The sequence below is a fragment of the Bos indicus x Bos taurus genome, chromosome 21, assembly GCF_003369695.1.
Source record: "Bos indicus x Bos taurus breed Angus x Brahman F1 hybrid chromosome 21, Bos_hybrid_MaternalHap_v2.0, whole genome shotgun sequence".
NCBI lineage: Eukaryota > Metazoa > Chordata > Mammalia > Artiodactyla > Bovidae > Bos > Bos indicus x Bos taurus.
The window spans coordinates 54,723,975-54,739,855 of NC_040096.1; the positions used below are offsets into that span (position 1 = coordinate 54,723,975).

A 15,881-nucleotide genomic window follows, 5' to 3' on the forward strand; every position below is an offset into this window, starting at 1 on the left:
CCTGGAAAGTTTTTTTGTTATCACAAACCATTATTAACAATGTACCCTTTTTTTCTTTCTTTCTTTTTTTTTAAACTTAATAGCAAGCAGCACTTCTATGACTGCTCTTTTTTCCGCCCCCCCCCCCCGCCCCCACCCCCGCCCCCGCCCCCCAGAGAACCTGTTACAGCTGCTTTTACCATTTTTTCCTCAGAGTAAGAGGCAATAATTTTGAGCCCTCAGGGAAGCCCAATTTTGAAGGGCATAAATATGTAAATAGAGTGAATAGAAGTCACCTGTATTTCAGCATTGCCGCCCACCAGTAAATGTAAGGAACTGTCGTTTTTTTGTGTGTAGCAGCTTTCGTAATAAGGTCAACTTTTGTTGTCTCTGGTCCTCTTAAGTCATATATGTCCAGGTAGTCAGGCATTTTAGTTTATGTATACTTTTTGTGGAACTAATGCAAATTGAGTAAGAGTGAACTTGATTTTAGACACTTTTTCTTGTTTTTTGTTGTTTTTGTTTTGGTAAATTTCTAAAAATTTAATCTGTAAAATAATCCATAGTATCTGTTCTTTGTGAGAAAGATCATTTGCCCATTGTTTTTATTAATACAAAAGAGGATGACAGGGTTTTTTCGTATTTATATATTTTATTTTTTATATAAGAAAAACCAAATACAAAAATATTTTTCTTCCTAAAGGAAATATAATTTCAAATAATTGCTGAATATATTTTTTTACTGCCAATGGCTTTTTTTTTTCTTTTGGATCATAAAAATATTGATATCTTTGATCAACAGTTAATTCTACTACAGAAAATTCCATCAAACTTACACTTCCAACTCTAAACCAAACATCTACTAGATCTATCTGGTCAACAAGAATAAACATATTCAAAACCAAACTTATCTTCCTTTCTAGACTTATTCCTCTTCCTTTTTTTTAATCTGTTTTTATTAGTGGCATTATCATTTTCCCAGTTATGGAGACTTAAAACTTTAGAGTCATCTTTTCTACTTCTCTTTACCCTTCAGGCAGTGACCAATCCTACCAGTTCTTTTCAGTTTAACCTGGGTAACTTCTTCCCTGGGTAATTACAGTAGCCTTCTGATAAGACATTTTGTCTCTTATTTTCATTTCTTTTCAATTCAGTGTACATACTCTTCCAGAATTATCTTTCTAATCATCTCTTCCTTGCTCAAAACCTTTAGTGGTTTTCACAGAATAAATTTCTAACTCTGTAGCATCATTTTTTCATACCCTTAATAATTTTGCCTCAGCTTATTACCTTTCTTGCGTTACCTCTTGAAAGTGAAAGTGAACTCACTCAGTCATGTCCAACTCTTTGGACCCCATGGACTGTAGCCTACCAGGCTCTTCTGTCCATGGGATTTTCCAGGCAAGAATACTGTAGTGTGTTGCCATTTCCTTCTCCAGGAGATCTTTCTAAACCAGGGACAGAACCCAGGTCTCCCGCATTGTAGGCAGACGCCTTACCATCTGAGCCACCAGGGAAGCATTACCTCTTACTATATCTCTATTCATGCCCTGTCCTCTGGCATTATTTATTTATTTGTGGTTGCACTGTGTCTTCATTGCTGTGCACAGGCTTTCTTTAGTTGTGCTTCTCCTCCTAGCAGTACGCAGACTTCTCATAGTGGTGGCTTCTCGTTTCAGAGCACAGGCTCTCAGTGCATGGACTTCAGGAGTTGTTGTGTTCAGGCTTAGTAGTTGCTACTGTTTGGCTTAGTAATTGCGGCTCGCAGGCCCTAGAACTTGGGCTTAATAGTTGTGGTACTTAGTTGCTTAGATGTGGCTTAGTTGCTCGGTGGCATGTGAAATCTTCCCAACCAGGGATCGAACCCATGTCCCTTACATTGGCAGGTGAATTCTTACCTACTGTATCACTAGGGAAGTCCATATCTGCTTTTTGAAACTGGCTGAAATCCATTTCTTTATAAAGCTTTCCACATGCTTCTGGTCTGGAGTAGTATAAGATAAGATATAGGCATCTTTATATCTGTATTATGCTTTGTATATAATGGTGCATGTGTATGTGTGCACTCAGTGATGTCTGACTCTTTGTGACCCCATGGACTGTAATCTACCAGGCTCCTCTGTCAGGGGGGTTTGCCCTTTCCTACTTTAGAGGATCTTCCTGACCCAGGGATTGAACCTGCATGTCTTGTGTCTCCTGCACTGGCCTTTACCACTGAGCCACCTGGGAAGCCACATATCAAATGAATGGAGTGATGATGAGCCAGCCAAAACTAATAATCATGTAAAACCTGCATCCTCAAATAATCAGGTTAAAGTAAATATTGAGTGCAATGTTAAAAGGAATAAAAAGACTCTCAGGAGAAATATTGGTGATGAGTGACAGATGTGAATGGATTTCTTTTGCAAGAAAGAAACCTCAGACTTTTTTAGAACTAGCTCTCCAAACCTCCTCTTCTTTCTCTCCTCTGCTGATTGTCCTTTTGAATGTGACCATTTTCTAGCATAATAACCTTGAACTTCAATTAACGATTTAAGAAAGTGATTAAGATGGATGTTTGTTGCTAACAAACTAGATTTTATAACAATATTTTCTCTTTCTCTATTTGAATAAATGGGGCAGAAATAACAACAACAAAAAAGGATAGTTCATATGCAAAGAATCTTTTAAGCATCTTTATTTTAGAATTGAGATTTGAGCAATATTTCTTTCAATAATTCCTTGCTTTAAATAAAATATAGGGTAAAAAGTGAAAGTAATATTAAAAATGATACTATGTCAGACTTCCCTGGTGGTCCAGTGATTAAAACTCCATGCTTCCAATGCAGGGGGCAGAGGTTTGATTGATCCCTGGTTGGGAAACTAAGATCTTACTAAGATCTTACATGCTGAGTGATGCAGTGGAAAAAAAAATGGTGTTATGTCAGTGTTTCTTATAAATGAAATTAAACTACCTAGGTCTAGTCTTTATGTATTTCCTCCCATGAGATTTGTTTAATTATCAATCACCTCTTAATAGTTAATGTATAGATTTTATGTTTGTTAACTGTTGTGGAGCAAATTGTTCCGTTTACTGAGATTTGTTTCTGTGTCACTGAACACTTTCTGGGGCTACCAGATGTTTCTGTCAGTTGACCCTAAATTAATTGTATTTTGCTTTCATTTTTTTGTCTTGTAATTTAACATATTTATTGAGCACCTGCTGTGTGCCAAGCACTGTACAAATGGTCTCTGGAAAAGAATGATAATCAAAGCTAGACATGAGTCCTATCCCCATAGAGCTTACAGTCTAGTAGGAGAAAGGATAATTAAATAAATTATCATAAACTGAGGTAGAAGTTAATCTAGGAAAGTACAGATTGCTGTGAGATTGACTTGATCTGTTCCCAGGGGTGAGAAGCTTTCCTTCAAGGTTATCCTCTTTTTGTTTGATTATTGCGCTATGATTATTTTCTAACGTCTTCAAAGCTCTTAATTCTGATATGTATGAACTCCTTAAGCAAAGAAAGTTTTCTTTTCTGTCCAGTGCCTAGTCTGAACTAGATTTCATTTTTTTTTAATTGTGGTATAGTTGATTTACAATATTGTGTTAGTTTCAAATATATAGCAAAGTGATTCAGTTTCATGTATGTATATATAGAGAGATGTAGTTCGGAGAAGGCAATGGCTCCCCACTCCAGTACTCTTGCCTGGAAAATCCCGTGGACGAGGGAGCCTGGTGGGCTGCAGTCCATGGGGTTGCGAAGAGTCGGACACGACTGAGTGACTTCACTTAACTTTTCACTTTCATGCTTGGAGAAGGAAATGGGAACCCACTCCAGTGTTCTTGCCTGGAGAATCGCAGGGATGGGGGAGCCTGGTGGGCTGCTGTCTATGGGGTCGCACAGAGTCGGACACTACTGAAGTGACTTAGCAGCAGCAGTTCAGATTAATTTTCCTTATAGGTTATTATTAATACAAGATATTGAATATAGTTCCCTGTGTAAATCCTTGTTGCTTATCTATTTTATGTATAGTAGTGTGTATATGTTAATCCTGTACTCCTAGTTTATTCTTTTCACATGCCTGTCGGCCATCTGTATGTCTTCTTTGAAGAAATGTCTATTTAGGTCTTCTGCTCACTTTCGATTGGGTTGTTCAGTTTTTTGGTTATTGAGTTGTATGTGCTATTTTGCATATTTTATAAAGTAAGCCCTTCTCAGTCACATCATTGACAAATATTTTTTCCAAGTCCATAGGTGGTCTTTTTGTTTTGTTTATACAGCAATTTCCTTCACTCTGCCAAAGCTTATAAGTTTGGGTAGGTCTAATTTGTTTATCTTTGCTTCTGTTCCTTTTGCCTTTGGAGAATGATCTAAGAAGACATTGATACAATTTATGTCTGAGAATTTTTTGTCTATGTTTTCTTCTAGGAGTTTCATGGTGCCTTGATATTTAGGTCTTACAAGGTTTATTTTTGTGTATGGTGTGAAGTAGTGTTCTAATTTCATTGATTTACGTGTAACTGTCCAGCTTTCCCAACATCACTTGCTGAAGAGACTGAAAACTTCTCAAACATAGAGAAGGAAACAGATACCCAGGTACAGGAAGTACAGAGGGTCCTAAACAAAATGAATCTAAACACCCACACAAAGGCATATCATAATTAACATAGAAAAAGAAAAGATTCTAAAGACAGCAAGAGGAAAAGAGTCAAAGAGTCAGTTACAGGGGAACCCCCATAAGGCTATCACCTGATTTTTTGCATAAATTTTGCAGGCCACAAGGGGATGGCATTGTATATTCGAAGTCCTGAAAGGGAGAAAAACCTGCAACATAGGATACTCTACCCAGCAAAATTGTCACACATATCTAAAATATACAGTAGACTCACAAAACCAAAAAAGAAAGGAACTCTAGCATAATATAGAAGAAAATCATCAAACTCTAAAAGGAAATACAAAAAGAAAAAATGCAAAATCATCTGGGAGGCAAGTTTTCAAATGGCAGTGTGTACATTCGCTTACTCCTTGGAAGGAAAGTTATGACCAACCTAGATAGCATATTCAAAAGCAGAGACATTACTTTGCCAACAAAGGTTCATCTAGTCAAGGCTGTGGTTTTCCCTGTGGTCATGTATGGATGTGAGAGTTAGACTGTGAAGAAGGCTGAGCGCTGAAGAATTGATGCTTTTGAACTGTGGTGTTGGAGAAGACTCTTGAGAGTCCCTTGGACTGCAAGGAGATCCAACCAGTCCATTCTGAAGGAGATCAGCCCTGGGATTTCTTTGGAAGGAATGATGCTAAAGCTGAAACTCCAGTACTTTGGCCACCTCATGCGAAGAGTTGACTCATTGGAAAAGACTCTGATGCTGGGAGGGATTGGGGGCAGGAGGAGAAGGGGACGACAGAGGATGAGATGGCTGGATGGCATCACTGACTCGATGTACATGAGTCTGAGTGAACTCCGGGAGTTGGTGATGGACAGGGAGGCCTGGCGTGCTGTGATTCATGGGGTCGCAAAGAGTCAGACACAACTGAGCGACTGAACTGAACTGAACTGACATACCTACTAATATTACTTTAAATGTCTGTGGACTAAATGCTCTAATCAAAAAACAGAGTGGCAGATTGGATTTAAAAAAAAAAAAACCCACAAGAACCTATAATAGGCTACCTACAAGAGAATCATCTTAGGATAAAGGACACACACAGATTGAAAGTGAGGGGATGGAAAAAGATATATCATGCAAATGGAAGTAGCAAGAAAATGGGAGTAGTGATAATTATATCAGACAAATTGACTTAAAAACAAAAGTCCATAAAGAGAACATTTTATCATGACAAAGGGATAAATATGGGAAGAGGATATTACATTTATTAACATGTGCATCCAGTATAGGAGCACCTAAATATATAAAATGAATACTAAAAACATGAGGGGAGAAATTGAGAGGAATACAATAATAGTAGGCAACTTTAAACCCCACTGAAACCAATGGACAGATCTTCCAGACAGAAAATCAATAAAGAAACAGAGATCATAAATGATACAATAGATCAGGTGGATTTAATTAATATCTATAGGGCACTACATCCAAAAACCCCAGAATCACATTTTTTTTTTCAAGTGCCCGTGGAATGTTCTCTGCAGTAGACCACATACTAGGTCACAAAACAAAGCTTAACAAAGTTAAGAGGATAGACATTATTTCTAGTATCTTTTCTGAGCACAACAGTATGAAGCTAGAAATCAGCCACAGAAAGAAAGTAAGAAGAAGAAAAAAAACCACTTGGATACTAAACCACATATTACTAAAAAACAGTGGGTCATCATTGAAATCAAAGAGGAAATCAGAAAACACCTCAAGACAAATGACAATGAAAACACCTTACAGAATCTATGGGATGCAGCAAAAACTTTTCTAAGAGGGAAGTTTATAGTGACACAGGCCTTAAGAAAGAAGAAAAATCTCAAAAAACCTCCCACCTAAAAGACCTAGAAGAAGGACAAATGAGACCCAAAATCAGCAGAAGGAAGGAAATAAATATATGTCAGAGAATAAATAAATGAGATAAAAAACTGCGGAGATCAATAAAATCAAGAGCCCCCCCTTTTTTAAAAAAAAATAAAATTTAGTAACCTCTAGCCAAGTTCAAGAAGAAAAGAGATAGGACCCAAAAAACAACATAAGAAAGTAAAGACAAATAACAACTGATTCCACAGAAATACAAAAACTCATACTATAAAGATTTATATGCCAACAAATTAGACAAGTTTTTAGAAATATGCAGTCTGCCAAAATTGAATCAAGAAGAAACAGATATTTGAACAAACCAATTACTAAAAGTGAAATCGAGCATCTATTTTGAAAAACTCCCTGCAAACAAAAGTCTAGGACCAGATGGTCTCACTGAGGAACTCCACCAAACATACAAAGACTGCACACCTGTGCTCAAATTATTCCAAAAGACTGAAGAGAAGGGAACACTCCCAAATTCATTCTAAAAGCCACCATCATCCTGATATCAAAACCAAGGATAATTACCAAAAAAAAGAAGAAAGAAAATTATGTGTCGATATGTTTGATAAATATAGATGTAAAAATCCTCAATAAAATATTAGCAAACTGAATCCAATACAGTACATAAAAAGGATCAAAAAACATGATCGAGTTGGATTCACTCTAGGGTCTCAAGGACAGTTTATTATACCTAATCAAATCAATGTGATACATACCACATCATCAAAAGAAAAGACAGAAATTATATGATCATTTCAATAGATGCAGAAAAAGCATTTGATAAAATTCAACATCCATTATTTAAAAAAAAGAAACTTCTCACCAAAGTGGGTATAGGTAAGTAAGTGTTAGTCACTCAGCCGTGTCCAACTCTGCAACACCATGGACTGCAGCCTGCCAGGCTTCTCTGTCCATGGGATTCTCCAGGCAAGAATAGTGGAGTGGGTAGCCATTCCCCTCTCCAGAAGATCTTCCCTATCCAGGGATTGAACCCAGGTCTCCTGGGTTCTTTTTTTTACTGTCTGGGCCACCAGGGAAGCCCTGTAAGTAGGTACAGAGGGAATGAATCTCAAAAGCAATTTACAACAAACCCACAGCCAACATAATACTCAGTGGTAAAATGCTGAATGCCTTCCTGCTAAATTCAGGAACAAGGCAAGGATGCCTGCTCTCACCACTTCTACTCAGTGTAGCTTTGGAAGCTCTAGCCACAGCAGTCAGACAAGAAAAAGTAATAAAAGATATCCAAATCAGAAGGGAGGATGTAAAGCTGTCACTATTTGTAGATAATATGATACTCTATATGCTGCTGCTGCTGCTAAATCGCTTCAGTTGTGTCCGACTCTGTGTGACCCCATAGATGGTAGCCTACCAGGCTCCTCCGTCCATGGGATTTTCCAGGCAAGAGTACTTGAGTGGGTTGCCATTGCCTTCTCCAGATACTCTATATACAGATCCTTAAAAACTCCACACAAAAACTATTAGAACTAATAAGTGAATTCGGCAAGGTAGCAGGATACAAGAGTATCCTTCTTCATTTCTTTATACTTAAAACCAAATACCAGAAAGTAAAAAAAAAAATCACATCCAAATATTAAATAAAATATCTAGGACTAAACTTAACCACAAGAGTGAAAGACCTATACACTGAAGACAATAAAACATTGATAAAGGAAATTGAAGATGATTTTAAGAAATGGAAAGATATCGTTTGCTCTTTGATTTCAAGATTTAATATTGTTATACTGCCCAAAACAAACTGTACAGATTTAATGTGATCCCTATCAATATAACCATGATAAATTTCACAGAACTAGAACAAATAATAATAACATGTATATGGAACCACAAACACCCAGAATTGCCAAAGCAATACTGAGGAAAAAGAAAAAAGCTGGAGGCGTATTCCTTTCAGACTTCAAACAATACTGCAAAGTTACAGTAATCAAACAGCTTGGTATTGGCACAAAAGCAGATATATAGATCAATGGAACAGAACACAGAGCTCAAGAATAAACCCACAAACCTGCAGTCAATTAATCTATGACAAAGGACACAAGAATATACACTGAACAAACCAAGTATTCTAAGTATTTATTGAATTAATGTGTAAATATATAAATTATAAATTCTTTGTATGAAATTAATTTTCAGTTTTAAAAAACCATGTCATGATATCCTGAAATACTACATAAGTATGTATTTTTTAATGCTTTTTTGTTTGTTTGTTTCTTTAGCATCTACAGGGTCATCATCAAATTTCCACCAAATTTCCAGTTTTGACTTCATGTCTACAAATACCTTATCAGAAGACTCAGTAGTAGTTGTTGGAAAAGGTATTTTAAAATTATTTAGCTTTTTAATTGTATGTTTTCTTCATGTATAAGCAAAGCATATCAATAAAGAATAGAGAAGAGTGTGCTTCAGGTGTTGAATAGAACTTTCTTTTTGAAAAAATTGTTAAATTGAAAGAATTAAAAGTGAATACTTAGCACCACATTTCTATCCTCTAATGAAACAATGGTAAATTTATGTCAGTAATTTTCAGAGAGATGTATTATGTGACAGGTACAGTTTAGGCACTTTATAAGATACTTCTGCTGCTGCTACTGCTGCTAAGTCGCTTCAGTAGTGTCCGACTCTGTGCGACTCCACAGACGGCAGCCCACCAGGCTCCCCCGTCCCTGGGATTCTCCAGGCAAGAGTACTGGAGTGGGTTGCCATTTCCTTCTCCACTTCTAGGATAGCTTAAACAATTTTATTGCAGTTCAAATTCAAATTGTAGTCCTTTTTGATTGACTTAGTAATCAATATAAATTAATATAATTCTATAACATCTCATGCAAAGACTAGACAAATCTTAATTAGTATCTGTTATATATTTCAGGTACGTTGAGAAACCTTTGAACAACTTGTTTGCAAATATCCTTTAAAATTATCATTTTTCCCCCAACTTGATTGAGGTATAATTGACGAATAAAATTGTAAGACATTTAAAGTATACAATGTGATGATTAAATACCTATTTACATTGTAAAAAGATTTCTCCATCTAGTCCATTAACACAGCCCAACTAGATTCTTTTTTAATTGCAAAACTAGAATATGATGATAGATGTTGAGGGTGTACATCTTATTTTTGGTAAATAGAATGAAATGCTTAGAAAGCTTTCCTGACTTCTTTGCTGATATCATTAGGTTAATTTTAGATCCTCCTCAGATTGACTTCAACCTCCCCTTATAAGCTTATTTTCTCTATTTGCCTTGTGCCCAAACATCACTCCACAAACATGCTTTCTACTTGTTCACCTCTGCTTATGAACATCTTTATCTCATAGGATGTTCTCCCTGCCTTCCTCACTTGTCTACTCAAATTATTCTATGTCTTCCAGTCCCAGCTCAAATCCTTGCTCTTTGAAACCATTTTAAACACTCGCTTACCTAACCTTTCATTCATGTGAACTCAGAACTTACAATATGCAAATATGCAGTTCTCATTTGACATCATGAAATTTCTTGTTATTATATTATCATTTGATAGGTGTTTTTGTATTTCGTGATTATTTAACATGTTTTTCTTATTAATTATATTGTTTACTTCTTTTAAAACCTTGTCTTAAAATTTTGTTGTCCAGAATAACATCACATAAATAATGACAGTGTTTGATGGTTGGTTGCTTTCAGGGGTATTTGGAAATCCAATTCCAGCACCAGCAACCTGCAGTCAATCAGTGATAACTTCTGTGGAAAATGGGGTTTCGTTTTCAGTTAAAAATACTGAACCACCATCAGGCATTTATGGAAGAGCAGTTCAGCAGAGTATTCCATCATATGTTGATTCTGAGAATGAAAAAGATGTAAGGTTATTTCTTAATTATTAGGATAAATTCAAGCTTATGATACATCATTATTTTGTGTATATCAGATTTGGGGTGATAAAAGTGCTTTGATTATAATTTTTTAAATCTCAATGATATTGAAATTCTTGAACCTTAATCATGTAAATGATAGATTATTCTCCTTTTCCACCAAATATATTGTTATTCTGGTGTAAAGTATCTAATGTACTTTATATTCTACATGTACTTTATATACATATATATGTGTGCATGTATATATTTGACAATTTTCCAGGATATCGTCAAGGAGTAACAAACTAGTATCTTTAGGCACAAATTTAGTTCGCAGTTGGTACTATGTAATTCTATTCAATTTTAGAATTACTGAAATAAGGACTAAGAAATGTATAATTCATTTTGTATAGCTTACAGTTGCCTAAGATGAAGATAGTTAAGTGTCAGACTTTCTAAATAATTAGAGATATTTCAACTTTTTCATGCAGATTAAAGTTTCTATTTCAAAATCTACTTATGACAAGATGAGACAAAAGAGAAAAGAGGAAAAAGAACTTTTTGACATTAAAGATTCTGAAAGGAAGGAACAGAATCCCTGGGAACGAATGAAATATACAGGAAATGAAAAAATGGCACCTCAAAGTAAGTGGAATTTAACATTTGGTGTGATTTCATTTAACTCATAATACTCAAAAACTACTGTACTGAGGTTTAACTGAGGGTGATACATGACTAATAATGGAATATGTTGAACTATCATACTGAAATTTGAATGACTCAGTAACATATAATTAACTATATATAATAGTTATATATAATATATAATTATTTGAAATTTGAATTTTCAGCATTCTCAAATAATTTCACTATTACCGTCATAAAATCTAGGGGGAGAAAAATCCACAAAACTTCTTATCTAAGCCAATAGTTCAAAGTAGGAATGGAAGTACAAATATAACAAATAATATAAATAGTAACAAACCACAAATTGTTGCATATTCATTCTAGAGACATCAACTAATTTTGTGATTTTTCACCTATAATGTAGGCTTTACAGGTTTTATTTCTAAGAAGTATAAGGAGAGTGCTTCCCTGAAGTTACCCTTATATTATTTGAACAGAAGAGTATGCTTACAAGATAAATACAGAAAGTGAGAACAACCTTTTAGAGACTGTTGTCATAACACTTTTATTGTATTTTATAAAAGTATCAGTCTGCAAGAAAGGAAGTTTAAGAAACAAAACAAAGCCCCTAGCCTGGCCAACACTGCTTTAGATTGATGTTCTGTACACCTCTGTTTCCAGAGTAATATTTGTTTTGTTTTGTTTCTCTTTTTTTCCAGGTAAAAACAATAGAAATTGTCATATAATGCCGAGGTTGATAATTTGATATTATATATGCATCCCTTCCTAATGAATTATTCTCACTTGAGAATGAAAGTAAAATAGATACAGAGAGGGAGTCCTTAAAACTTTAGCAACAGTTTTTTCACCTGTAATACAGGATAATAATAATAACCATCACATAGGGTTGTCAAATGAATCAAGTGAGATGATATAAATGAAGCATTTAGCACAATGCAGGCAGGAGTTCAATAAATGATAGTTAGTGGTGCTGTTTTGAATTTGCTGTTCTTTCTGGGTTATAAAATTCCAAAGGTTTTTTTTTTTTTTAATACATACAAATCTTATTTATGAAATCTAATGAGGGTGCATCTGAACTATCAAAAAAATTATTGAGGTCTACTTATTATATTCATTAATTGTCATGTAATTTTCTTCAGATATGATTTACTCAAACAAAAATTGGTACTCATTTATCACTACAGTAATCCAAAATAATATATTCATCTTTTGGGATGCATCTTCTTATCTGGTGTGTGATAAAGTTTGGAAAGCACAAATTCTTTCTTAGACCTCTTTATATAAAATCAAGAGCAATTGTAGGCCTAGATGAAAATCCTACCTTTGCCACTCATTATTAGCATTGAGACTTTGAATACATTTCTTAGTCTCTGTAAAACTCAGTTATATTTTTGGCTGCAAATTGGAGATAATGAGAATACATATCACACCTTTATTGAGAGAATTAAATGTAAAGTTTGTAAAGCATTTGTCACAACAAGACTCTGATGCTGGGAGGGATTGGGGGCAGGAGGAGAAGGGGACGACAGAGGATGAGATGGCTGGATGGCATCACTGACTCGATGGACGTGAGTCTGAGTGAACTCCGGGAGTTGGTGATGGACAGGGAGGCCTGGCGTGCTGCGATTCATGGGGTCGCAAAGAGTCGGACATGACTGAGCGACTGATCTGATCTGACCTGAATATGAAGTATTTAAATATCTCTTTAGGGACTTCCCTGGTTGTCCAGTGGTTAAGAATCAGTGCTTCCAATGATGGGTATGCAGGTTCAATCCCTGGTCGGAGATCTAAGATCCCATATGCCATGTAGTGTAGCCAAAAAAAACTCTTTTAACATGAAAAAATAACTAATCTCTACCCACTTACAAAAGCCATTACACATCCTATTTTATCTTTTTGATTTTTTTTCTTTCTGACACCCTCACTACATGTGTCTTACAGTGCTCAGTGCCTTTGTGGTAGGCATTGCCCTGGGCACTTACTTCCTCAGTATCTAGCACAATGCCTTATATCTGGAAAATGGGTGGTAAATGTTTGATTGTGGAAGAACCATTGATCATGCTACTACATATGATCTTAGGATTTTTAGTATACCTTAATGCTGTACCAATAGCAAAACTTGTAATTTATACACAGTTGTTATGAAGCTTTATTTCTGTTATCAGTTGTATGGTAAATTAGGTATGCATCCACTTTTTTTTTACAAAATGGGATCATATTCTTCTTACCAACTTTTATTGATAGCTCTTAAGGCCAAACTTTGTTGTATGACTCATGACTGCAAAACCACTTAAACATTTATACTAATGTAATTTAATAGTTTTATTTATAAAAAATAAGTTTTTAAATAATTTTGATATCAGGTATTACAGTTTTGTTGGAGACTGAACTAATAGTTGGGGCTTCCCCACTGGCTCAGCAGTAAAGAATCCACCTGCAATGCAGGGTTCGATCCCTGGGTCAGGAAGATATCCCCGGCAGAAGGAAATGTCAACCCAGTCTAGTGTTCTTGCCTGGAAGACCCCATGGAACAGAGGAGCCTGGCGGGTTATAGTCCATGAGATCTCAAAAGAGTCAGACACAACTTAGCGACTAAATGACAACAACAACAATCTAATATAAGTTTCTATAAGAAATATTTGTAGACTCCATGGTCAGAGTACTATTTGTACCCCTTTGTATCAGAGTGAGTTTACACTTTATTTAGTATGTTTCTTTGTTCTAGATGAAGCATCTCCTGGAGCCATTCCACAGTATAAAGAAAGGATGCCCTCTGTCACTCATAGTCCAGAAATAATGGATTCATCAGAACTACGGCCATTTTCCAAACCCGAAGTAGCACTGACAGAAGCTCTGAGGCTTTTAGCTGATGAGGATTGGTGAGTTAACCATCCCTGTCCCAAAAGTTTGCTGAAATTATTTTTTATAAATTGACACATTTCCTATTATAATAGTCGTAGAAATGATTACTTACGTTCTTTCTTAGGCAGTCTGGGTTTTTCCCAACTTATAATTAATAGCTGAACTCTGGGCCTCATAGAGTGCTATATTAACACTTATGACATGTATTATAAGGATATAGTTTAGCTTTGTTAAGCTTTCGGTATTAAGTACAAATCTCATCATTTCTCCAAGTGTTTCTCTGTGAAATATATTCTACAGAAGTCTTGAGAATACTTACTCTGTTTCTGCCACGGCTGCATAGCTACCCAGCCAGCCCAGCCAGTAAATCAAGGCAAACAGAAAGACAGTGGCATCCACTTGCTTCAGCTGGAGCATGTACTGGCTGCTCTGTCCCATTTCCTCCTGTGTTCCTTCAGTCGGTCTTCATCCTCAGTGTGCACCTCATCATCAGTTTTGCTTTTTGTCCTCGATCATATTCATCAGCATAAAAATGTGCCATGATATTTCTTCTTTTTAAAAATCCTTCCTAAACTGCACACCTTCTTCACATTTTCACATTTCTTTTCTCCTCACTTGTTAGCAAAAGACCTTAAAAATGCAAGTTCATTTGTCTACTTTTTCACCTCTTGTTCTCTTCTCAGCCTTCTTTAATTGACTTTCAACCCTCCCCTCCTCGACCGTCACTTAGCTTCACTAAAACTGCAAAAATAACCATTTGCTAAATCTACACTAGTCACTTACTGTCATCATACTTAGCCTCTCAGCATCATTTGTAATACAGTTGACACTCCCCCCTTTTTTTTTTAATTAATTAATTTTTCTTTTGACTGCATTGGGTCTTTGATACTATGTGTGAGCTTATCTTGGTTCTTTTCCTGCTTCAGTACTTAGTGCTTATTGGTGTTCTGTTTGATTTCAGTATTGAGGAGTGCTCCAGAATTTAATCCACTGACATTCTCTATTTACATTCATTTCAAGGATCCAGGCTGGCAATCTTTTCCTATAAAGAGCCAGACAGTAAAATATTTTAGACTTTGCAGGCCACATGTCTCTGTTGCAGCTACTCAACGTTGCTGTCATAATAAAAATCAGCCTTGGACATTATGAAAACAAATGGGGATGGCTGTGCTTAAATGAACTTTACTTATAAAAATTTGACTTATAGAAGAAAACTCTGACGGGGCCAGATTTGGTCAGTGAGTCATAGTTTGCCAATCCCTTTCTTAAATGATCTCATTCAGCTTCATAGCTTTAAATTCCACCCACACTCTGATTTCTCATAAATGCATATCTGAATTCCTGGTATCTTCTTGAGCTCTAAGCTTATAAGCTCTAAGCTTCTACTTGACACTTCCACTTGGATTACAGTAGACATTTTAAATTTAATATGTCTAAAGTAGAACTATTAAACTTCCACTTCTTGCCAAGATGGATTAACAGGTATTAGATTTGCCTTCACATTAGAAAGAACTAAAGAAATCATACAAAATACATGAAGCAGTGGTTTTGAGAATATTGTTCACCAGGCAGTGAAAGACAGTGATCCCTAAGAAACAAAGAAGTTGATCCCTATAACTGCCCTTGCTATCTTCCTGCAGAGTTTTCAAATCACAGCTTAGGGAGGGGAAAGCCATGTACATATCAGCAGAAATGGAGATGAAACTGGGAGTTTGGGGAGGCCAAGATAGCTAGAGCTTGTAGCCAGAATGCCAGAGGAGGATATAGCTTCTTAAAGAACTCTAGGATCCTTCAGAGAATTACTCTCGAATGTTTAGCTGAGTATTGGTCAAGCCAGAACAAGAAACACTTATAAAAGTTACAAAGAACAATCCCTGGAGCATATACAAGGCCAAGAATACTTTTCTTTCCCCACCAGCAGAGTGGAAAACCTTACAAGTTACATGGCATTGTACAATAGTCCAAAGAGTTTTGCTTCATCTATGTAATGCATAAACCCTAGGCTAAAGACTGACTTTGTTCCACCAAACAGAACATAGA

At 35.9% G+C, this 15,881-nt stretch overlaps 1 protein-coding gene across 6 annotated transcripts in view; it reads left to right on the forward strand.

The window, feature by feature from the left end:
- The window catches only part of TOGARAM1 (TOG array regulator of axonemal microtubules 1), a 78,448-nt gene that overhangs the window by 42,661 nt on the left and 19,906 nt on the right, over positions 1–15,881 (forward strand). For 4 of the 6 annotated variants that reach the window (XM_027521655.1, XM_027521661.1, XM_027521658.1 and 1 more), the window contains 4 exons: positions 8,719–8,817; positions 10,165–10,337; positions 10,823–10,976; positions 13,687–13,858. In XM_027521655.1, coding sequence (XP_027377456.1) covers positions 8,719–8,817; positions 10,165–10,337; positions 10,823–10,976; positions 13,687–13,858 — 598 coding nt within the window. The remainder of the gene's footprint in view (positions 1–8,718; positions 8,818–10,164; positions 10,338–10,822; positions 10,977–13,686; positions 13,859–15,881) is intronic. The other 2 variants (XM_027521656.1, XM_027521660.1) reach the window with 1 other exon arrangement.